Source organism: Phyllostomus discolor, chromosome 6, assembly GCF_004126475.2.
Source record: "Phyllostomus discolor isolate MPI-MPIP mPhyDis1 chromosome 6, mPhyDis1.pri.v3, whole genome shotgun sequence".
NCBI lineage: Eukaryota > Metazoa > Chordata > Mammalia > Chiroptera > Phyllostomidae > Phyllostomus > Phyllostomus discolor.
The window spans coordinates 78,642,704-78,666,420 of record NC_040908.2 but is presented as its reverse complement, the minus strand read 5'-3'; the positions used below and the strand labels follow the sequence as shown (position 1 = coordinate 78,666,420).

Here is a 23,717-nt window from a genome sequence, read left to right as displayed (position 1 = left end):
AAAATCAATCTTTATTTTTATAGGGGAGGTTATACAACATTCAATGCATAGTGTGATTGTTAAAACAAAAATGGTTACTGTAGAAATCATTTCTAAAAACACAGAAGGTTTTACAGATCAATCATGCTAAACAAAGAAATAACCGAAAAGTACAGGAGGTCCCACAGATCAACCATATTAAACAAAGGTTATTTTGACCAAGAGGGTCATTAATCAGATAGCCAACAAGCTATACGGGCACAAACTTTCAGGTGTCGATTAGTAAATAGGTATCTATTAAGATTCTAGGAATTGGTCTAAATTAAAAGGGTGCAAGGGGTGATTTGTAGGTATATAGAAATTAGCTATTATCCATTGAGGTTAGATTTGTCTCGGTTAGGTAACTGGTTTTTTGCCTAGGTTTTTTTGATTTATACATCTTGGGGGGAGGGGCATGTTTTGTGTTCGTTTCCATGTACTGAGATTATTATTTTCAACTAGAACTCCTTGCTTCTATACACTCCTGTCCAGGGTAAAGGAGGGGTAGTGGCTCTAATAAATCTTAAGCTTTTTAGTGGTGACTCCTTAGGAAACATTCCTAGCAACAGCTTCCTTCAGTGTTCTGGCAGTTGGTCTGCCCATAGTTTAATTTTGTCCTTAACTTCCCAGGTGGGGGAAGCAGGCAACATTAGGGTTGCTAGGGGTCTCTATTCTGTGGTCAGCAAGTCATTTTGGGCAGAATCAGAGGCATTGTGCAGATTTTTTGTTATAAAACACAGGTATCTAAAAATCCCACCACCTATTGCTAGCAGGGACAGGCATACAGGAGGAGATAGACAGGAGATCTGGCCACAGTCACCTCTGCTGTGCAGATGCATCTCATCCGACCTGTGTCAAAGGTCAGTTGTTGGTCAGCTCCCCGACAGGTGAGGGACCAGCCCATTCTACCAGTCTGGATGGATAATTCTGTAGTTGTCAAACTTCCATTCAGCTCAATTTCTGATGGTTCTGAGTGATGGTTGCTCTACATTTTAGTTGTAATTTTGATATGATTGTGCAAAGAGGCGATCCCTGTCTCCCTACACTGACATCTTGACCCAAAAGCTTTCTATTTTCTTCAGGGTAAAAACCAAGCTCTTGCCCTGGCTGGTGTAGCTCAGTGGATTGAGTGTGGGCTGCAAACCAAAGCATTGCAGGTTCGATCCCCAGTCGGGGCACATGCCTGGGTTGTAGGCCATAGCCCCCAGCAACCACACATTGATGTTTCTCTCTCTCTCTTTCTCCCTCCCTTCCCTCTCTAAAAATAAATAAATAAAATCTAAAAAAACACCCCAAAACAAAAACAAGCTCTTTAGCACAATCTACAAAGCCACTAATCCCACTAGTAGCTAGAGCTCTCACCATGCCCATCTTTGAATACTTCTTTCTAACCAAGATGTACAGTTTGTAGTTCCAGAAAGTGTCAAAATAATTCATGTTTGTGAGCCTCTTCATATGCTGCTCCCTCTTTTTGGACTATCCCCTTCTGTATTTTAACCAGACTAAATGTGGTTCATTCTTTAAAACTCAGCAACTTGAGAATAAGAATTGTGTTTTGTCATCTCTGTATCCCAACCACCAAGCAACTCCACCATAGAGGAGTTGCTCAACAAATGTTTTACTGAATGAAATGTTTACTGTGTGTTTGGTACCCCTGTGGCATGCTTGCTATACAAGGAACAGCTGGTCCAATCTCAGTCATTTTCCCTTTCAGACTGACTGCCTTTCCTTTGCATCAATGGTACAGCTGGAAAAGCAAATTCTAAATTCTATGTCATCTTATTCCCTACTTATTCTATAACCTTGGAAAAGTCATTAATTGCCTGAGTCTCTCTTTATCTGTACTAAGGGTTAATAAAAAGGAAAGGATGAGAATTATTACTTAAACTAATATTTATTAAGCCAGATATTTTGCTAGATACTCTTAAATAAATTAGCTTGAGTGATAGACACAATATCCCAGTGAGACAGATTTTTATACCCTTTCTACAGAAGAGGAAACTGCAGCTCAGAGTAGTTAGGTAGGAAACTTTGCCAAAGTTGCAAAGCTGGAAGCAGATTTGGTCTAAGTGATTTTATCATAGGCAACATTAGGAAAAACAAAAACAAACAAACAAATAAACAAAAAGGAGCATCCAAGTCTTTTCCAACTGAAAGACTGAGATTTTTCATTAGCACAGCCTTTTCCAGCCTCGGATTTCAAGGACAGAGGTTCTGCTGTTTCTCATCAGACTGACATCTTGTGAGCACAACATCTTACCTCTAGGTTCAAGTTCCCTGGGTTTCTCCTAGTCTGTCCCACAGATTTTGACAATGATCTCCTGCATTCCTTCTGCACCTATATTTTAAAGTAGGTTTTATACCTGTCATATCTTGCTAGTTGAATGGGAAGAAATGAGTCTCTCCAATTTAGGTGGCAAAGTTAAGGTTCAAAGTGACCTGCCTAAAGTCATATGGTATCATTTGTCAACAAGAGGATGATAGTTCCTAATAGAGGCTGATGTATCCAAGAAACCAAATGTACACACTTTTCTATTTATTTGTTTATTTGTTTGTTTATATTTATTTAATCGGGTGGGTATGTTTTTCTAATCCACTGGGAAGCAGAAGAGTGGCATTATGGAAAGAGAACCAGCAGTATATTCAACAGACCTGGGTTCTCATCTGAGGTTTCTGGTTGAAAAACTACCAGAGTTCAAGAAAAAAAAAAAAGTACTGTAGTTCAGAAAGAGTGGGCCTGTTTTAGGAGCTAATCTTCTAGTTCAGGCAGCATAGGGAGATGAGGAGCTCCTTGAGGGCAGAAATTTAGCTTATCTTTATATCCCTGGTGCCTAGCACAGTTCCAGAGACCTATCTCATACTTAATACATATTAGTTAACTTGAATATGGGATTTAGAAGGAAGGAAGCAGGGGAGGGAACTTGAGAGAATTTAGAATTGAGAACCCAAGACAGAGACAGTCTGGAAAGAGTGGGTCCAAGAGTGAGACACCAAGGCATTTGTGATTCTAGTTTTCTTACTCTAAGACCTGAGGATATTCACTAGAGGAACAGGGTGCTGTGGCTTTAAATGAATTCAACGTAGCCAATGAATCTGCTCTGCTAAAAGAGTTATCCCCTTGCTCCTGTGCTTGGCCTCCCCCACCCCCTCAGCTCCCCAAACCCTTCTCAGCCGCTGTGATGGGATAATTAGATGCTAGAGCTCAGCACAAATGATGCTCCTGTTGCTTAGCAACTAATGGTTTCCAAGGAGACCGCAAAGCACAACCTCCAGAGCAACCAGTGAGCAGCTTGGCAGGGCAGGGAGAAGGCACAACTTTCAGCTCCTCCAGAAACCTGAAGAGGGCCAGGGGTGGGGAGGGGTGATTGGCAGAAGAGAAGGTTTACAGCCACGGGGCCCTCATCCCTTTAAAATCTTGCTAGAGCTTCCCCACTCTGTCCCACTCATAATTTCAGATGAGGATGGGGTTTAGGAGCAGACCCAATACAACCCACCCTACAATAAATCCAACTTCTCCTTTCTGTTTCCTGGTTTGTAGCTGAAACAGAAAGAGACACCCCCCAAGCCCAAGTGTAAACATCCTCCTGGTTTAGTGACATCCTCCCAGATTTGAAGAGTATCAGAAAGATCCCCTTAGCTCTGGAATTCCACCTTTTGCTCCCTCCAAAGTTCTACTCAGTGTACGAAAAGATCGTCTTTTAGTTTGTACAGTGATGGTAGAATCTGATTGAAAAGAGGACAGCTCTGACTGGTGTGGCTCAGTGGATTGAGCTCTGGCCTGTGAACCAAAAGGTCGCTGGTTCAGTTCCCATCAACGCATTTGCCTGGGTTGCAGGCCAGGTCTCTGGTAGGGTGGCATTTGAGAGGCAACCCCACATTGGTGTTTCTCTCCCTCCCTTCCCCTCTGTCTAAAAAAAAACAAACAAATAAATAAAACATTTTGAAATCAGAGAGGACAAAACCCAAGGTGCAAGAAAAACAGAATTCAGGTCTTTACCCAAAGACAGCCTATGCTGGGAGACTGAGGAGAAACACTGGCCTCTCCGTCAAAGAGGATCCCATGCCCAGGGTAGTGTGACTGAGTGGGTTGGGCATCATCACATAAACCAAAGGGTTGAAGGGTCACCTGGGTTGTTGGCCAGGTCCCGGGTTGAGAGATCAATGTTTCTCTTGCACATCAATGTTTCTCTCCCTATCTTTCTCTCTCCCTTCTCTTCTCTCTAAAAATAAATAAGTAAAGTCTTTTAAAATATGTTCAAAGAGGATCCTGGGTGTGTACATATGGAGATATATAATACAATATGTGTAGCAACTCAAACTGCAGCCTCTCAGACTAGCATCAATCAGTGCTACTGGAAGCTCATTAGGAATGCAGAATTTCAGGCTTCACCTCAGACCCACTGAATCAGAAACTGCACATTAACAAGATCCCTGGTGATTCATGTATACATTAAATTTGAAGAAGCACTGGTCTAAGACTCTCCGACCCCCTGCTTGGGTCCATAAAGTTCTATCTTTATTGTCAGCGCTGCTCATACCTCAGGCTTTGAACTCACCCTTGGCACCACAGGGGTAAGGACACCAACCCATCAGTCCCCCACTTTCCTACCAGGACCTTACTCCTTCTCTGGGAGTGGGGAAGATAGAATGGTTCATGGAGCAAGAAGACATACATAATACTCTCAGACTTTGTAGACATCTACAACCTCTCCTGGCAAAGTGTCCACTTTCTACAAGTGACTCCACCTCTCTGAATCTCATTTTCCATATCTACAAAAGGGAGCTAATAACATTACTGCCCAGGATGGCTGTAAGGATAAATATGTGAGAGCATGCCAAGCCCCTGCCCACTGCTTTCTCCTCATCTCTCTTCCCCCTCTGTTCATAATTCCATCTTCACTTCTGTCTCATTGAGCCCATAGAACTTGTCTCTTTTTCTTGTTTATTCTCAAACAGTTCAACAAAAGTTGCTGACCAAGGCTCACTGTGCCCGCCAGACTGGGTCACTGGCCACCTCTCAGGTCTCTCTAGAAGTCTTTCCTGGCACCCTTTACTCCGCTGTCTAGAAGGACCTGAACCTCTTTATATTCCCTGACACCACATCCCTCTACCTCTCCCACAGCAGCAGTACTTGGTCCTCCCTCAATGGACACCAAGAATTGGAACCCTTGGCTCTGCTGCCCCCACTACCAGTTTCTATTTCCCTCCCATTCTTGCTCAGCCAAGACCCTTTCAGGAACCCCTCAGTGTTACTCGCCTCTTCCTGCACATCAGGATAACCTCAGAACTTGCTGCCCTTCTGGGAAGACCTCCTCCCACCTGGAGGAAGCTATCCTCTGTGGATAGAACATTGGTGCCTCTGCATATGTGAGTCCCAGAGAAGGCATGACTTCTACCCTCCTTAGTTACCATGCCCCTCTGCAGCTGACTAAGTCACCAAGATGCAGCCAATGTTCCTATACCTGGCCTGAGGGCCAGCTCCCCATCCTGAAAAACTTGTCTGGGCGCCCCCCTGCCAACCCAGGCAGTAGAGCCCAAGGAGCAGGTTAGACAAGATTCCTCTGCAGCCCCTCCCACCCTCAGGACAAAAGCAGCCACCCCAAGGGCAGGGCCTCACTTGCCTCAGGAAGCTGCAGCCCTTCGACATCCATTCCAGCACCCAGCCCAGCTATGGCATCCCTGCTACTCATCCGGATCTTGCCCTTGATCCTGATTCTGCTGGCTGTCCTGGCCCCAGGGGCTGCAGGTCTCTGCCATTTCTGGGGAGGGGCTGGGGTCTGGACTGAAGGCACTGTACCCTCCTGTGCCTTCCAGGGCTCTAAAAGAGGAGCTCATCTGACCAGTGGGGGGTGGGGGCTGGCGATGGCAGTGACCAAACATCAGTCACTGAGCTGAGAGCATACTCCCAGTCCTCTTCCAGTCCTGGAGGCAGAGAGGTGTGGGGAAGGGCCCAGGCTGTGGGTAAGGGTAAAGTTGGGCGCCTAGGATCTGGAGGATTGAGGAGTGTCCAGTTTCTGCAGCCCAAGCCTGCCACCTGGTGGTCAGATCAGCAAGGGCCTGTGTTCTTCCAGTGAACTACAGAGGACACTGCAGCCTCAGAAAAGTCCTCTAGGGCTGGGGCTGGATCTGATGGTGGAAGAGAAGAATTGAATTCCCCTCTCCAACTTCACTTCCTCTTGGCTCCCCCAGCAGTATTCAACATCTCAAGCCTCTCTGGTCTGCTGTCCCCAGCACTAACGGAGAGCCTGCTAGTGGCCTTACCCCCTTGTCACCTCACAGGGGGTAATGCCACATTGATGGTCCGGAGAGCCAATGATAGCAAAGGTCTGCTACCCATTCCCAAGGCTGCCCCTAGTTCCTTCCCAGGACATCCCAAGCATCCCTTCTCCCATGCATGCCTTCCTGTCAATCCCATTGCTGGGCCTGTACTGTAAATACTGCCCCTTCTCCTTGGGGCCTCCAAAAACTTGACCCTGACTTTCACCACTAATTTCCTGCTCAGTGGTGAAATCTAACTTTGTGGTGCCTCCATGCCGTGGGCGAAGAGAGCTGGTGAGTGTGGTGGACAGTGGGGCTGGCTTCATGGTCACCCGGCTCAGTGCATACCAGGTGACAAACCTCGTGCCAGGAACCAAATACTAGTAGGTACTAGACCCAAGCCTGGCAGACCTGTGGGAGGGGGTACAGGAAAAGAAGCTGGGTCCTGACATTTGGTGGTAGTGGTGGGATGTGGTCAGCATGGGGAAAAGAACGAGGGCACACCTAAAGAGGTCAAGAATGGGCATCTCCTGTGGGAAGGTACAATGGAGGCACAGTTGTGGGAGGTGGGGGCTGGGCTCCCTTTTCCCCCATGTCCCAGATACTCACTGAGCATTCTTTCTTCTGTCTCTTCCAAACCCCACCACAAAAGCATTTCCTACCTAGTGAAGAAGGGGACATCCACTGAGTCCAGTAGAGAGACCCCATTGTCCACACTTCCTCGTAAGTAATACCCACTCCCTTTCACATCCAAGGCCCACAGAATCTTCCCTGGCCCTTTCCACCCATCCTGCAGCTGCCCCTCCTTGTGTTCCTTTAGCCCCTTGGCTTCCCTCTGTCCTAGCACTGAGCCCTTGGCATTTTTTAAGAGATATTATTTTACTTATTTTTAGACAGAGGGGAAGGGAGAGAGAAAGATAGAGAGAAACATCAATGTGTGGTTGCCTCTCACACAGCCCCAACTGGGAACCTGGCCTGCAATCCAGGCATGTGTCCTGAGTGGGGATCAAACCAGTGACCTTTGGATTCACAGACCAGCGCTCAATCCACTGAGCCATACCAACCAGGGCATTTCTTGGCATTTTAACTACCTGTTGACTCATCTTGCTGCAATGCTAAACTAAAGGCTCTTTATGGATAGGGACTGTATCCGAATAATTTCTGTATCCTTAGTGAGTGACATAGGACATGCTTCATGAATGTTTATTTGATGAATGTCTGGATCCTTTGGATGATTTGTTGGAGAGTTGGATAAATAAATAAATAAATAGATGAAAGGACAACTGGATGGCTGGATGAGGGACTTGGATGAGTGCCCAGGCAGGACAGAGCCACTCCTGCCCATAAAGAACTCCCTACTTTCTCTTCTGACAGGAAGGAAGGTGGAATCCATTGGGCTGAGAATGGCCCGGACAGGGGGCATGGTGGTCATCACAGTGCTGCTCTCTGTTGCTATGTTCCTGCTGGTTCTGGGCTTCATCATAGCCCTGGCACTGGGTGCCCGAAAGTGAGACCTGCACTGGGTGGTGGGTTCCTCCAGGAAGTCCAGGGCACCATCCATCTTTATAGCCCAGAGCTTTGACTTTTGCTCCAGCCATCTCTCTTAAAAAGACTGCCTATTCCTGTCCTCAATCACTGTTCTTTGGCTACTTAGGTGCCTTCACCTCCCCTCACTTTCCTTCCTCTGTTCCTCTCCTCATCCCTTAAGGCCTCACTTTCACCCAACTCTCCCTATTATTTCCCTTACCCTACTCCTGTCAGAATTTATTTTCCTCCCATTTCACCTCTTTAATCGTCCCCAGCGACAATTCAAACCCCCTCCCCACCTAGTGACCTAAGTTCTTACAATAAAGTTAGATGTCACCTCACTGTGTGTGTTTCCCTTCTGAGGGCTCCCTTTGGCCTGAAGCTATAGATTCTGTGTCCAGGCTGCAGGCACTCCCAGTCTCCTCTCTGCCCCATATCACCGGAGTTACTTTTCCCAGGAGGCAAGAAGGGGACAGATGAAAAGAACCCAGGAGTCAGAGTTCTCAGACCCATACCTGGGCTGTGGGTTTTTGCATCCCCCACAGCAGGCCACCCAACCAGAGATAGTATACCATGCAGGGACCCTGAGGTCAAAGGGACTTTGGTGTGAGGGAAGCACCTGCTGGCAGAGCAAGAAGTGTTGGAGAAAAGATTAGAGGCTCTGATTAGGGAAAGACAGAGTACCACCAGGATGAGACCAAAGGACAGGATACTGGGGAGTGGAGGAGTGGAGAATAGGCTCAAGGGGCCCCAGAAGGAGAGCACAGAAGTAGAATAACCCTGGGTGAGAGGGACAAGAGTGGTACAGTCTGGTAACTGAGGGAAAAGAGCAGTAGTCACCCTCATTCACTTTTGTCCTCTGTAATATGTATTCCTTCTAATGGTCAGTGATCTTTGCATTGTTCTGAAAGTAAAGACTAAAATCTTTGAGGTGACCTTTAAAACCAGCCCTGATCTCTCCGCTAACTGCCCCTCAGCCCTCATCATGTTCCCTCTAAAGCTCTGTGGTTCCTCTCACCTCAGGGCCTTTGCACACACAATTCCATTGGCCTGATCTGCTCTTAAAACTGCCCCACCCCCAACTCCACTCCTATTTGCATAGTTAATTTAGCTTCTTCAAGGAAGCCTTCCCTCACTTACATCTCTCCATTAGGTTGGATGTTCCTAGACTATCTTTCATAGCAATACTATGGTTTAAAATTATATATTTATATGATTATTCAATTGTCTCCTGCACCAGACTGTACATTCCTTGAGAGCAGTTGCTTTGCTCACAAGGCAACAGTGCCTCTGCTCCACAGGGCCTGGGATATAGTGCATAGTACTCAATAAATACTAGTTGAATAAGTGAACACACTAACAAATAAACAAGCCCTTATAGAGAAGGAAGGGGCCAGAAAAATACCCAAAAAAGACAATGGAAGAGAAGGAAAACAATACTTATTCACTCAACAAATATTAACTGAGCATTTATTATATGCCAGGTTCTACTGAAGGTACTAGGAATAAACTGTGAAAGACATTGCTCCTCCCTCATGGAACTTACATAGAATTTAGTGAAAGACTCTAAAAAATGTGAACAAGTACATTAAAAAACTGTGATTAGTACTACAAAAAATGAGAGGAGGTGAACATCAGGACCCCTCATTGTTTGGGTAGGCTTAATTGAGCTGAGGCCTGAACACAAGAGAGGGACTGGGAGAACCTGCCATGCCCAGAGAATGAGTTGGCTCTGCTTCCCCCGCTACCTGCCCCAGCCAGGGAAGGCTTGGGAGCCCAGCATTCCTATGTTGTGGGAAGTGCTGCACATTAGAATAATCTCAGCAGGGGTATCCAACCCATGGCCCATGGTCCACATGCGGCCCAGGATGTCTGTGAATGTGGCCCAACACAAAATCACAAATTTACTTGAAACCTTTTTTTTGCTCATCAGTTTTCATTAGTGTTTGCATATTTAATGTGTGGCCCAAGACAACTCTTCTTCTTCCAGGATGGCCCAGAGGCACCAAAAGGTTGGACACCCCTGATAGGGGGATTTTTAAACCCTAAAGCCCAGGCCCTTGCCAAGTAGCTCAGTTAGTTAGAGCATCGTCCAGATATGCCAAGGTTGCAGGTTCAAGCCCAGTGAGGGCACCAATGCATGTACAAGGATCAACCAATGAAGGCATAAGTGGAACAAAATGTTTCCATAAGTGGAACATTGTTTCTTCCTCCCTTCCTCTCTCTCTAAAGCAGTAAATAAATATTTAAAAATAAATAAAACCCACCCTGGCTGTTATGGCTCAGTGGATTGGGTGCTGGCCTGAGAATCGAAAGGTCACCAGTTTGGTTCCTAGTCAGGGCACATGCCTGGGTTGCAGGCCAGGTCCCCAGAAGGGGGCCTGTGAGGGGCAACCACACACTGATGTTTCTCCCCCTCTCTTTCTTCCTCCCTTCCCCTCTCTCTAAAAATAAAATCTTTAAAAATAAATAAATAAATAAATAAATAAATAAATCCCAATTCCCAGGCCATATCCCATCCCAGAATCAAAATGACGGGGGGTTGGGCCCAGGCATTGGTATTTTTTAGAGATTCCAGATTCCAATAAACAGCAAAGTTTGGAAATTACTGACAAATAATTTTTAATTATGGTAAAACAAACATAAAATTTACTATTGTAACCACTTTTGAGTGTATAGTTCAGTAGCATTAAGTGCATTCATACTGTTGAGATATCCACCTACTATGAAACCTCGTCACTGCTATCCACCCCCAGAACTTTTACATCATTGCAAACAGAAATTCTATATGCATTAAACTAGAACTCCCCATTCCCTTCTCCCCATCCCTGGCAATCACATTCTACTTTATGTCTCTATGAATTTGGCTCTTCTAGGTATATCATAAAAATGAAGTCATACAACATTTCTCCTTTTGTGTCTGGTTTATTTCACTCAGCATAGTGTTTTCAAGGTTTATTCATGTTGTAGCATGCATCGGAATTTGATTCCTTTTTAAGAATGAATAATTTTCCATTGTATATATGTATATGCCATATCTTGTTTATCCACTTGCCTGTTGATGGACATTTTTTTATTTCCACCTTTTAGTTATTGTGAGTAATGTTGCTATGAACATGTGTGTACAAATATCTATTCATATTTGTGCTTTCAGTTCTTTTGGGTATATACCCAGAAGTGGAATGGCTGGATCATACATTTAATTTTTTAAGGAGTCACCATACTGTTTTCCACAGAGAGTGCACCATTTTACATTCTCACCAGCAACACACAAGGGTTCTAATTTCTCCACATCCTAGCCAACACATGTTATTTCCTGTGTTTTGTTTATTTTCAGTATAGCCAACTGAACAGATGTCAAGTGGCATCTCACTGTGGGTTTCTTTTTTATCCTCACCCAAGGATGTGTTCATTGAGTTTAGAGAGTGGGGAAAGAAGGAAGAGAGAGAGAGAGTGCGAGCGAGAGAGAGAGAAACATCAATCAGTTTCTTCCTGTGCAGCCCAGGTATGTGCCCCGACCTGGAATCAAACGCACAAATTTCTGGTTTACTAGACGATGCTGAACCAACTGAGCCACACTGGCAGGGCTCATTGTGGTTTTAATTTGCATTTCTCGAATGCTCTAATGATTAGTGATGTTGAACATCTTTTTACTTATTAAACATTTGTGTATCTTCTTTGGAGAAATGTTTATTCATATTCTTTGCCCATTGTTTAAAAATACTGTTTTTATGTATTTTTAGAGAGAGGGGAAAAGAGGGAGAAAAAGAGGGAGAGAAACATCAATGTGTGGTTGCCCCCTGCACACCCCCTACTGGGGATGTGGCCCATAACCCAGGCATGTGCCCTGACTGGGAATCAAACCAGCGACTCTTTGGTTCTCAGGTCAGCACTGAATCTACTAAGCCACACCAGCCAGGGCTCTTTGCCCATTTTTAAATGGATTTTGTGTGTGTGTGTGTGTGTGTGTGTGTGTGTGATAGAGAGAGAGAGAGAGAGAGAGAGTTGTAGGAGTTCTTTATATTTTCTGGATATCAATCCTTATCAGATATGTGATTTGCATCATATTAACATTGTGAAATGGTAGATTAATTTGAAAAGGGCTATAAAAGGGTGGATGCATTACAACTTTTTTTTACAAAACAAAAATGAGCCCTGGCTGGCATAGCTCAGTGGATTTGAGCACGGGCTGCGAACCAAAGTGTCGCAGGTTCGATTCCCAGTCAGGGCACATGCCTAGGTTGCAGGCCAGGCCCACAGTGGGGGCCACGCCAAGAGGCAACCACACATTGATGTTTCTCTCTCTCTCTTTCTCCCTCCCTTCCCCTCTCTAAAAATAAATAAATAAAATCTAAAAAAAAAATGAAACACCTCTAATGAAAAAGATTGCAAAAATATACATCAAAATGTAATTGGCCATTATCTCTGATTAATACAAAGAATCATTTTTGTTTTATTTTTTTCCCTTTGTGCTTTCTATACTTCCAAGTTTTCTGCATCAAACATGCATATTTTCATAAGGGAAAATATTCATTAAAATATTAATAGCATTAAAGGTAAAGTTCTATCACACTTTTAAAAAGGAAGCTGTTATTTTCACTATAGTTAAAACAACATTTATTGAGGGTCTCCTATGTGCCAGATACTCTTAAAGTTTCTGGTCTTGGAGACCAGCAACAGTAACACAGCACAGGGCAAATGGGCTCTAATGGAGAACCCAGGACACACAAAGGAACCAGAGGAAGTCAGCACATCCACTAGTCAAATCTGGAATAACTGTAGGATTAAAACAAATAATGATAGTAATGAATTATAATCCATTCTAAAAAATAAGAATCCTTTCAGTCCATACTGATAAACAAACAAATATGGGATAAGGAAAAGCTCTTTCTTACAGTAGAATGCCAACTTAATAAGTAGAAAAAGAATGATAGTTTTTTTTTAAATAACTAACTTTTAAAAATATGTTGTTATTTATTTTTAGAGACTGGGGAAGGAAAGGAGAGATCATTGGTGTGGGAGAGATACATTGATCCATTGCTTCATGCCACCAACTGGGTACCTGGCCCACAACCCAGGAATGTGCCCTGACTGGGAGTCAAATTGGCTATCTTTCAGTTCTAAGGCCAGCACTCAATCCACTGAACCATATCAGCCAGTGATAAAAAAATAATTATTTTATATCCATCAAAGTAATGATTGATTCAAACAGGAATAATAAATAGATGCTAGAATTAGTGGGCCCAAACTTGATGAGGATCAGGGTTTTAAATCAAGGTATCTCCCCAAAATTACTTTCTAATTACAAAAGGGGGAAAAGAGATCACTAAAGTAGAGAAACCTGGTGGATACCACTAAACCAAGTGATTGAAGTTAACATCATTAACATAATGTGCCTCTTGATGTGATGTACTAAGAAGAGAACAACATCACTGCTGTGGTATTCTTGCCCAAAATCCGTAAACACCGGATAAACCTTAACTAACAGACATTCTACAGAATAAATGGCCTGTACTCTAAAAATATCAATGTTATAAAAGGTTTAAAAGGCTGAGAAACTGCTCCAGATTAAAAGAGACTAAAGAGATGAAAATTAAATGCAAGCCATGAACTTGAATTGCATCCTAGACCAGAAAACAAATTTATGTAAAGGACACTGTTGGGACAATAGGTAAAATTTGAGTAGGATTTGTACACTAAACATAGTTTTGAATCAATATTAAGTTTTCTGATTTTGATTAATTTTCTTATTTTTGATTTCCTGGTCACATAAGCCAATATCTTTGTTCTCAGAAAATACAAACTGAAGTATTTATTGGTAAAGAGTCATGATGTCTGCAAATTACTATTAAACAGTTTAGAAAAAATAGTATATGTTTATGTATATACTGGGAGAAAAATTAAAGTGTGATGAAATATCAAAATTAGTGTGATCAATGAGTTACAAGATTTAGGTATACAGGCATTTTTTTATAGTATTTTTGGGATTTCTCTGGAAATTTGAAATTGTTAAAAACAAAACTTAAAAACGATCACCATTTAATCCCATTTTCATGGTGTACTGCAGATGCGCTCTTGGATAAGCTTTAAACTTAATCAGAACTTCTAGAAAGTTAATATACTATCTTGGGATTATTCTTAAATCTTAGACTAATTTACTAAATAAAATAAAACGTTTGTGCAAATGTAGTGTGGGAAGAGGACGAGGGTACCCAAAGCTCGATACAGAAGCATAGGGGTTCCAAGGAAGACTTCTTCGAGAGGTACTTAGTTGAGAGTTGAGGCCAGAGGGGATTAAAGGTGGCAAAGCTAACTCCTTCAGAGCCGGGGAAACTAATTAAATCAGAGCCCTGGTATTTGAGTAAGTGGCTCAGAGGCCTGGCCTCAGTCTCTCCAACTCTCCCACCCACTGCTGGGCTGGTCTTCTCTTCCTGAACGTGGCCCTGAAACTCCAACACCTCGACTTCTGGGCCAGCCTCCATGGCCAGGTCCCGGGACTGCTGGACTGGGACATGGGGAACGAGTGCTTTCTGGCCTTCACGACCACGCACCTACCCTTAGCAGAACAGAACCGTGAGCATCTGCATGGGTGGGGAGGGCTGGGGGAGGTTTGGGCGTGTCGGGCGGCAGGAGTGGGGGCCTCGGGGGGGCAGGAACAGGGCTAGGCGGTTCCCCAGCCATCGACCTCCTCCCCTCCCCAGGCGAGCCCGGGTGATGGCAGAGTTTAGAGATCTGCAACCCCCTTTGCTGAAGACCGGCGCCCCCTCCCCCACCCCAGGTCCCGGAGAAATGAGCCTCCCACCTAAACTGCAAACCTATGGAGGGCAGCGATCCTCCCGCCGCCGGGCAGGGCGCTTTTTAGCTCTGAGCCACCCACCCAGCCCTGTTCCAGTAGCTTCTATGCCTTTTCTGGGCCTTTCTCCAAAATGCCTTTTGCCATTTGGCACAGTACTAATTTTTTACTAAAATTTTCTCTTAAAAAAAAAGTAATCAGTTTTGACTGTGGCTATCTCCCCATCACCTAACACATTGTCTGACACTTAGAGGTGCTCAATATTTGCCGAATGGATGGTTGGCCATCGGGGGTCTTTTTTAAAATTTATTTTAAATCTGGACCTCAAGTGCAGAGAATTGAGGTAATCACTTCCCACTTTCTTGGTAAGTTACTGCCACATGTTACAGCAAAGTGCTTGGATTAACCGTTTTTCCCCCTTCAATCACCAACCCCACTTCTATCCCTTCCACATTCCCGTGTATTTGCCCTAACCGAGTTAATGTTTTTAGATATGTGTATCTTTGAGAACTGTTTAGCATTGTTTCATGTTTATAGATGACCTTAATTTACATAATGTTCATTTGCACCCCCTTCACATTTTTTCCCCCTGTGAGGACTCTTCGTGGTTTGCAGATAGTCCTCTTCTTGCTGTGTCCTCATATGGCAGAGAGAGATCACATTGTTTTTGAGAGCCATTTAGGTTGCTAAATGTAGATCTGGTTCATCATTTTTGACTATTGTATGCTAACTCTTGCACTTTAATTTTCCTTACTAAAGAAGATCTAAAGTGCCCCAACTTTTTGCCACCATACTAATGCTGATGAACATTCCTGTACCTTTACTGGTTCAAGAAATATTCATTGAGCACCTCCAGTTTGGTAGGCACTGTTCTAGACACTCATGATATATAATGAAAAAAAACCAAAACCCAGACAAGTTGTCATGGAGCTTACATTCCACTGGGGACAGATATACAGTCCACATAAAAATCTATCTACTAGTGTGTTATAAGGTGATAACTGAGGTGGGGGGAAAGGACATAGAAAGGAGGGCTCAGGAATGGGATAGGGAGCAGGGAATGTGGTGGCAGCTACAGTTTTAATAGGGCCATCAAGCTGGGCTTCATTGGGAACATAATATTTGAGCAATGAGTTTAAGGAGATAAGATAGTGAACCAAGAGAATAATATTTAGAGGAAAAGTTTCCCAGGCAGCAAGAATAGCCAGTGCAAAAACCCTAAGGAAGGAATCTGGTTGGAGCATTTGAGGAGCAATAACGAGGCCAGTGAAGCTGGATGAAGATCAACAAAGGAGAGAGTTCACAGGGTGTGGAGCAGAGATCAGGAAGAAATGTCTTCCACTTCAAGAACATTGGAGTTGACTTTGAGTAAGGTGTGGCATGGTTGAAGGTTTTGAGCAGAGGAGAGATACAGTCACTAGATTCCTGAGTATGTGACCTGTATAGTTGTTTAGGGTGGCTATACTTGATTTAATGCTCTGCTATCACTGTCTTGAGATTTTTAATAATTTTTGAACAAGGAGCTTCAGATTTTCATTTTGCATTGGACCATGCAAATTATGTAGCTGATCCCGCATGATCTGTATTGTGAAAGGATCACTGTGGCTGCTGTGTTGAGGGTACACTGTAGAATATACTGCAGGGTACAAAGAAGCTAGGAGCCTAGAAGACAGGAGGCTAATTGGAAGGCTACTATAGTAATTCAGACCAGACATGATGCTGGACTGGACCTCCAGGATGGTAGCAGAGGACTTGGTGGGAAGGTAGAACCAGCTAGATTTGCTGATAGATTGGATGTATGGTGTAAGAAAGAGATTAAAGCAGGGGCGTCAAACTCATTTTCACCAGGGATGGTATCAGCCTTGCAGTTGCCTTCAAAGGGCCGAAGTAACTTTAGGATTGTATAAATGTAACTACTCCTTAACTAGGGGCTAGGAGCTTGGTGCTGCCGCTGGGCAGAAACAAGGTGGCAGTCCAGATAAAACAAGGTAGAGGGCTGGATTTGGCCCTAGGGCCTTGTGTTTGCCACTTGTGCATTAGAGGATGACTCTTTGGTGGTTTTTGGCTAACTAAGTAGAAGAATGAAGTTGCTTTCTACTGAGCTTCTGGTAGGACAGGTTTAGGGTAGAAAATCAGGAAATATGCTCTGGACATGCTGTGTTGAAATACATTTTAGCTATCCAAGTAAAAATGTTGAGTAAGCAAGTAAATATATATGTCTGGAGTTCTGGAGAGAGATGTGGACTATACATATAAGTTTTGAGAGCTTTTGGTATAGAGGCATTTAAGGAGTGAGAATAGAGAAGACAGAGAAGGAATAAAGGTGAGCCGTAGAGGCATTCCATTGTAAAGAGATTGGAGAGAAGAGATAACCAGCAAAAACTGAGGAAACGACTGTTGAGAATCAAAACCGAGATTGTGGAAAACAAGTAAAGAAAGTGTTCTGCTTTGGCTAGTGTGGCTTAGTGGATTTGATTGTGGCTTAGTGGATGTGGCTTAGTGCTGGTTCGATTCCCAGCCAGGGCACATGCCTGGGTTGTGGGCCAGGTCCCCAGTGGGGGGTGTGCAAGAGACAACAGATGGATGTTCTCTCTCACATGTATGCTTTTGTCCCTCTCTCCCTTCCTTTCCTCCTGTGAAAGGGAAGGAAAGGGAAGGAAAGGGAAGGGGGAAGGGAAGGGAAGGGGAAAGGGAAGGGAAGGGAAGGGAAGGGAAGGGAAGGGAAGGGAAGGAAGGGAAGGGAAGGGAAGGGAAGGGAAGGGAAGGGAAGGGAAGGGAAGGAGAAATTCAAGGAAGGAGTGGTCAGATGAGAGGAATGTTGCTGAGAGATCTGGTAAGAGGTGTGCTGACAATTGGATATAGCAAAAAAGATCCTTGATGATATGGTTTTGGTTGAGTGGTGGAGAAAGCCTGATTGGCATAGGTTTAAGAGTAGAAGGAGGGGAAGTAAAGACAGAAAGTATAGGCCATTCTTTTAAGGAGTTCTGCCTCAAAGGAAAGCAAAACTGTGGGATAGTGACCTGGCAAAGAAAACTTTTTGGTAAAGATTTTATTTACTTTAGAGAGAGGTGAAGGAAGGGAAAAAGAGAGAGAAACATCAATGTGTGCTTGCCTCTCACATGCCCCCCTGCTGGGGACCCAGCCAGCAACCCAGACATGTGCCCTGACTGGGAATCAAACCAGCAACCTATTGGTTTGCAGGCCAGCACTCAATACACTGAGTCACACCAGCCAGGGCAGAAGTTTTTGTTTTTAATATGAGAGAATTAACAGCATATCTGAATGCTGGTGAGAATGATCCAATAGAGACCAAAAAAGGAAAAAAGAAAATTAACAGGAAAAAGAAGAGAGGATTGTTGGAACATTGTCCTTGAGAAGGCATGAGGGTGTCTGTGCCAGAGAAGGAGGGAGGGAGGAAGACAGACAGACGGAGGCTGAACTCACCAGTCTGTTGGTTCTGTTACCCTTTTACTGCTCCCAATCACAGGATGTCCTCTCTTCTTTAACCTGGAATCCCATGGTCAAACATGCTTTCTCTCTTGCATACAACCTTCAAATCCTTTTGTTCTATAATGCTTTGAGGCACTTGCTAGGCCCAACACCCACCCTAATTAAATCCAACTCTAGCAAACAAATACCCCCAAACTATAGATCAATGGATTGGTGATATCTGTGATATCAAAGGATAGCTGGGGTTGAGAAGGAGGTAACCAGAAAGATAGGAGGTGATGTGTTTTTATGAGGTTATGGAGGGGTTGCAGTTACTGGTTCAGGTTATGACAGTGAGGGAGACTGTCTAAAGTAAAATGGAAGGCAAGATCTTTGGAGGAGAAGAGTTCAAGAAGCCAGGTTATTTGGAGAATTGTCTATGTATTGAAATAGCCAAGACTTAAGACAAGAGAAGTGTTAGTGACCATGAGCCAGGAGCTAAACTCCTCTAATCAAGGAGAGTGACTGAGAATTTGGTAGGTGAGAGCAACAATGCAGGTTAGTATGTTAACTCCTATATTAACTTGAATACACATACCCGGGAGCAGACAGTATAGTAAATTATAACCCTGCCTGATTATTTTTCATGCACCAGTTGATGCCAGTTCTTCAGTGTAGTAAAAAATTCTATTTCTGTCCTGACTGGTATGGCTCAGCTGGTTGGCCAGTGGTTGGGGGTGGGGTTTGGTCCCCAGTCAGGGCACCTGTGAGAAGCAGCTGCTATTCTCTCCCTCTCTCTCTCCCTCCCTTCTCTTCTTAAAAAAAAATTTTTTTTGTATCTTTGCCAACACTTGGTATTTTCTGTTTTTATAATTCTTATCAGTTTAATGTAAAGTGTCTTATTGTGTTCTTATGTCAGACTGGGCATCTTGTTAGTCGTTAAGGTTTCTCCTCCTTGTGAATACTGATTTGTATCCTTTGCCCATTATAGCTTTGTGTAGTCTTTTAGTTACTGAGTTGTAGAAGCTATTTATCTATTAGAGAACTAAAATCTTTATGAGTTAAATTGTTTTTTCTATTTAATTTTATCAGTTGATTTCTTTTCCTTGTGAGTTGTACAATGCAGAACCTATTATAAGTATTATATTTGTATAAAACATACAGATTACTTTCAGGGTAATTGACATCTTTATAATATGTATTATATGTCGTTTTTAAAATCAAGTTTATTGATTTATTTTTTAATTTTATTTATTTATTTTTAAAGAGAGAGGGAGGGAGAAAGAGAGGGAGAGAAACATCAGTGTGTGGTTGCCTCTCAGGTGGCCCCCACTGGGGACCTGGCCTGAAACTCAGGCATGTGCCCTGACTGGAATCGAACTGGTGACCCTTTGGTTCACAGCCAGTGCCCAATCCACTGAGCTACACCAGCCAGGGCTATATGTCTTTGTTTATTTAGGTCTTTTATGCCCTTAAATAGTGATTGCATCTTTTCCTCTAAAGTCTGGTTCATCCTTTGATGGGTTAACCCCTAGAAACTTTATTACTTTGATTGCTATTGTGAACAGTACCTTTTTCATATTTTCCAGTTTCTTTTTTTAAACATTATATATAATATATATTATAATTATAAGAGGAACATGAATATGTGAGAAACATTGACCGGTTGCCTTTCACAAGCCCCCAACCAAGGACCTGGCCTGCAACCTAGGTCTGTGCCCTGACTGGGAATCAGAACGGACAGCCTTTCAGTCTGCAGGCTGGCACTCAACCCACTGTGCAACACCAGCCAGAGCTGTTTTCCAGTTTCTTAACATTGCCATAGAGTAACACTATTGATTAGTATGTTGTTCTTATATCCAGCAAACTTCCTGGATTCTTATTGGTTCTAATAATTTGTACATCAATTTTGGGTGGTTTTCTATGTTAACCACTTTTTTGTAAATAATGGTAGTTTTGCCTTTTTCTTTCCAACTTTTTATCTCTTGCTACTCTTTCCTTTTTTGAATACTGTATTGAACATTAGCAATGTAATGAGCATCCTTTCTAATTACTGAGCTCTCCAATAAGTTTATCATCATTTTCCAAGCAAAAACCTAGATTCTTCTGTAATATGGTAACACTCATGGGGACAATGAAGAAGACACAAATAGTTCCCTTTATCCCTGAGGAGCCAGCATAGTGCCAAGCAGATAACTCTAATATATACTTGAATTACTCTTAGCCCACTATGAATTCATTCATCCAATTAAGTTGAGCTTCTCCCATGTGCCAGGCAGTGAACAAGACAGACCTGGAGATAGACTCTATTAATTTCAGTAGACTCTATTAATTACAATAACATGGGTGCTATGGGAGTGTTTGGACCAGTGGTCAGAAAAAGCCTGCTTTAGAGAGATGTTTAAACAGAGACATGCTGGTAAGTAGCAATTACCCATGAGAACAGGAAGAAGAAAGAGTGTTTCTGGCAAAGGAAACAGCTTATAGGAAGGCCTAGGATCTAGAATGTGATCTGCTGGAGATGGGTGAAAAGGCTAGGAGGAATGACTTAACTCTGATGACAAGCCAGGGCCTTTTAGACTATCTCAAGGAATATGTGTCTTTAGATTTGGCACAAGGGCAATGGAAAGCCATCTCAAAGTTTTACACAGCAGGCTGACAAGGTTGGACTAACATTTTAAGAAGATCATTAAAATTGCAATATGATGAGTTAAAGAAACAGACCATTTGGGTTATGGCTTGGACTAGGATGGTAGGGACTTGCTGATGGATTGGGTGTGGCTGTATGGGAAAGAGAAGTGTCAAGAATGATTTCCAAGTCTCTGGCCTGAAAAACTGGTTAGATGGTGGTGCCACATGCTGAAAAAGGAATACAGGAGGTTAAGGAGGAAGATGGAGCTTAGTTTTAGAAATGCCATTCAAAGTGCCTGTAGGTTAGCCAAGCAAAGATTACCTATGGGGATTTCTAATTAATGGCTAGCAGAGAAGCCTGGGCTACAGATAAAGCTCTGAGAACCTTAAGTTTATAGATGGTGACTGAAGCCACAGGTATTGATCAGATCATTCAGGAACAGTATAAATAGTATGAGAAAAGAAGAATGCAGAGGTGAATGAGAAAGTCAGAGAAGTAAGGAGAAAACTAGTGCAGTATGGTGCAATAACTCCCCAGGCAGGGCCCATAACCCTATCCCAGAGAGGCTTCAAAGCCCAGTCTCCTGGCACCTCAGTGGAAATCCTAGGATGTTTTGACTCTCTTTTGTCTTTCTTTTTGCCAGTTGCCAGATATAAACTCCGTATAATTGAGCCACCAAAAGTACCTGTAGGGAAAAAACCCAAACCTGATGAAGATGGTGAGTAGTGGGGAATGAGTCCTCTGACATGGGTGGTCTTGTGGCCTGGTCTGGACACCCAAAGTCCAGTGAGCTATGGAACACAATTTTTCTCTACACAGGTCCAGATACTGAGCCCAACCTGTGGATGTGGGTAAACCCCAACATCGTGTTTCCCCCTGGAAAGCTAGAGGTCCCAGCACCTAGTAAGGAGGAGGATCTGACAAGCATATTCCCCTGCCCTCAGCCAGCCCCCAAAGAGGAAGACTTTGCCACCTGCTCAGAAGCTGGAGTCATGGAGTCACTGCCACCTTCCTCCAGAGAGCAGTCTTTCCCTTGGAAGCAGTTTGCTTCTTTCCCCAGCAACTGGGAGGTAGGAATTTCTGGGGTTGTAGGCAAGGAGGGCATAGTGATGATGCCTCAGATAGTTCTGTTTTGGGGTTTTTTTTAATGGATAACAAAGGGTTAATGGGTTCAGAAATTAGCTGTGCTCTTGGGTTGGGGAGCAGTCCAGATGGTGGCCCTAAACCACTGCCCCTTCCTGCCACTGCACTCCTGGAGTAGAGGCCGTGGAGTCAGGACCAGTTCCTACTCTGTGCTCCTCTAGCTCACAGAAGAGGAGGAGGCTAAGGACCAGGATGACAGCTCCTGTGTGGCTCTCCCATCCCCTCACAAAAGGGCCCCCCTCCAGAGTCGGCTTCGGCAAGGCAACAGCCAGGAGGGGAGGCTCTGGTCCAGGCCCCCTCTCAATTACTTCCACCTAATTGCACTGGCATTAAGAAACAGTTCCCCCTGTGGCCTCAACGTGCAACAGATCTACAGTTTCACTCGGTATGTGGGTACGTGCCAGGGGCCCTGTGAGGAGGGGAAGGGCGGGGGTCAGGTCCTTGTTTCTGAAATCTTCCAATCTGCCCAAACCCTTGGCTGCTGCCCTCAGTTTTACCATCTGGATGAGAGGATAAGTGTATTCCCAGCTCTCATCTCCCAGGCATTTGTTCTGAATCGTCCCTGAATGTGTGTCAACACATCACATGTACAGGAAGATATCCACCTCCACCCCCATTCACAGTAGAAAAGTCTAATCTCTCTATATCTTAGTTCTTTAAAACATAAATTCACCTGGGTGATAAATTCTCCCACCTTCCTTCTCAAGATGATCTACTATAAAGTCTAGTTTCCCATGCTTTCCCTTTGGGCTGTACTGTGTGGCAAAGCTCCCTGTACTCCCAGGGGTACCCAATTGCAAAGGGATTTACATTTAGCTTTGGTAGTCAAGTGCGCATGAGTATGAGGAGTTTCTCAGACCTTTTTCCTATATCAAAAGTCCCAGAATATTAATCCTCAAGTGGTATCCTTCCTTGACCAGGATTCCTCTTACAGGAGTTGGCTGGCCTACTTTAGGCTTGGTTCCTGGGAGGATGATGAGTCTAGGAACGGGGGCAGTAAACTGGGTTTAAAAGACGAGGGTTTGTACAAGCAATGAACCAGGTGGAGCTTTTGCCACATGCTCAATCAGCAAAAGACCAGTTTAGGCCAACTTGCCATTTTCCACCTGGAGAGAAGGGCTATGGTTCCTGGCCCCTGGGGAAGAACATACTCAATGACACAACATCTGCAAAGGAAACCATGCCTTTCCTTACCATTCCTCCCGCCCACAGACGACATTGTCCCCTTTTTCCGGACGGCTCCGAGGGCTGGAGAATACCATTCGTCACAATCTCTGTTCCGAGACAGCTTTGAAAAAGTGCGGTCAGCATGCAGGGTGGGGGCTAGCCATGGCCTCGATCCTGCCTCTGGAAGTTGACTAAAGAGGACACCGCCGTTTTGAGGAGGAGGCCCGAGCCTTGGCCTCCACTCAGCTGGAAAGTATCCACAGTGCATGAGCCGCCAGGTGGTGAGGCCCTGTCATATGGTGGGAGGTGGGCAAGAGGAGGGGACCTGAAGATCCTGACCTAAAGGCTTAATGTGCAAGTAAGGAACCTGGGACCATATCTGGGGCAGTTTACCTCCTGTAGGAAGGGTAGAGGACATCAGGGGTCTGAAACCCTGGGGTGTATGCCTGCCTAAGGTGGGACCCCACACACAATCATGAGACTTGAAGTACAGGAGGTTGATAGAGAAACAACTAAGGTGCAATTGGGCCTACCCACAGTCTAGCAGCCTGAGGGAATGGTTGACCACAGAATGTCAGAAGCATATTTGAGAGGTTATGTACAAAAAGGGCTTTTTCTTTTCCTGGACACCAGCTGGCATGTGGGCCTTAAGAGAGGAACATCTGCTGTGACCGGGCATTATAGGCTTAGGGAACAGCAAATGCAAAGGGCAGATAAATTCCTTTAACTCTCTTTTCTTACAGATGTGAT

At 44.1% G+C, this 23,717-nt stretch overlaps 1 protein-coding gene across 4 annotated transcripts; it reads left to right on the top strand.

Annotated features, from left to right (window-relative positions):
• The first annotated feature begins 5,257 nt into the window (after window positions 1-5,257).
• Window positions 5,258-23,242, top strand: LOC114498762 (uroplakin-2). 4 transcript variants are annotated; one of them, XM_036028434.1, is made up of 9 exons: window positions 5,260-5,764; window positions 6,208-6,342; window positions 6,521-6,659; window positions 6,929-6,999; window positions 21,301-21,375; window positions 21,477-21,508; window positions 21,602-21,727; window positions 21,962-22,185; window positions 23,013-23,242. In XM_036028434.1, the coding sequence occupies exons 1-9, from the start codon at window positions 5,689-5,691 to the stop codon at window positions 23,092-23,094; spliced, it is 960 nt and encodes a 319-aa protein (XP_035884327.1). In that variant the 5' UTR covers window positions 5,260-5,688; the 3' UTR covers window positions 23,095-23,242. The 4 variants fall into 4 exon arrangements, with proteins under 4 accessions (XP_035884326.1, XP_035884327.1, XP_028373026.1 ...); XM_036028433.1 differs by having other exon boundaries at window positions 5,258-5,764; window positions 21,477-21,727; XM_028517225.2 differs by lacking the exons at window positions 21,301-21,375; window positions 21,477-21,508; window positions 21,602-21,727; window positions 21,962-22,185; window positions 23,013-23,242 and adding an exon at window positions 7,651-8,142 and having other exon boundaries at window positions 5,616-5,764; window positions 6,211-6,342.
• Window positions 23,243-23,717: the final 475 nt, after the last annotated feature.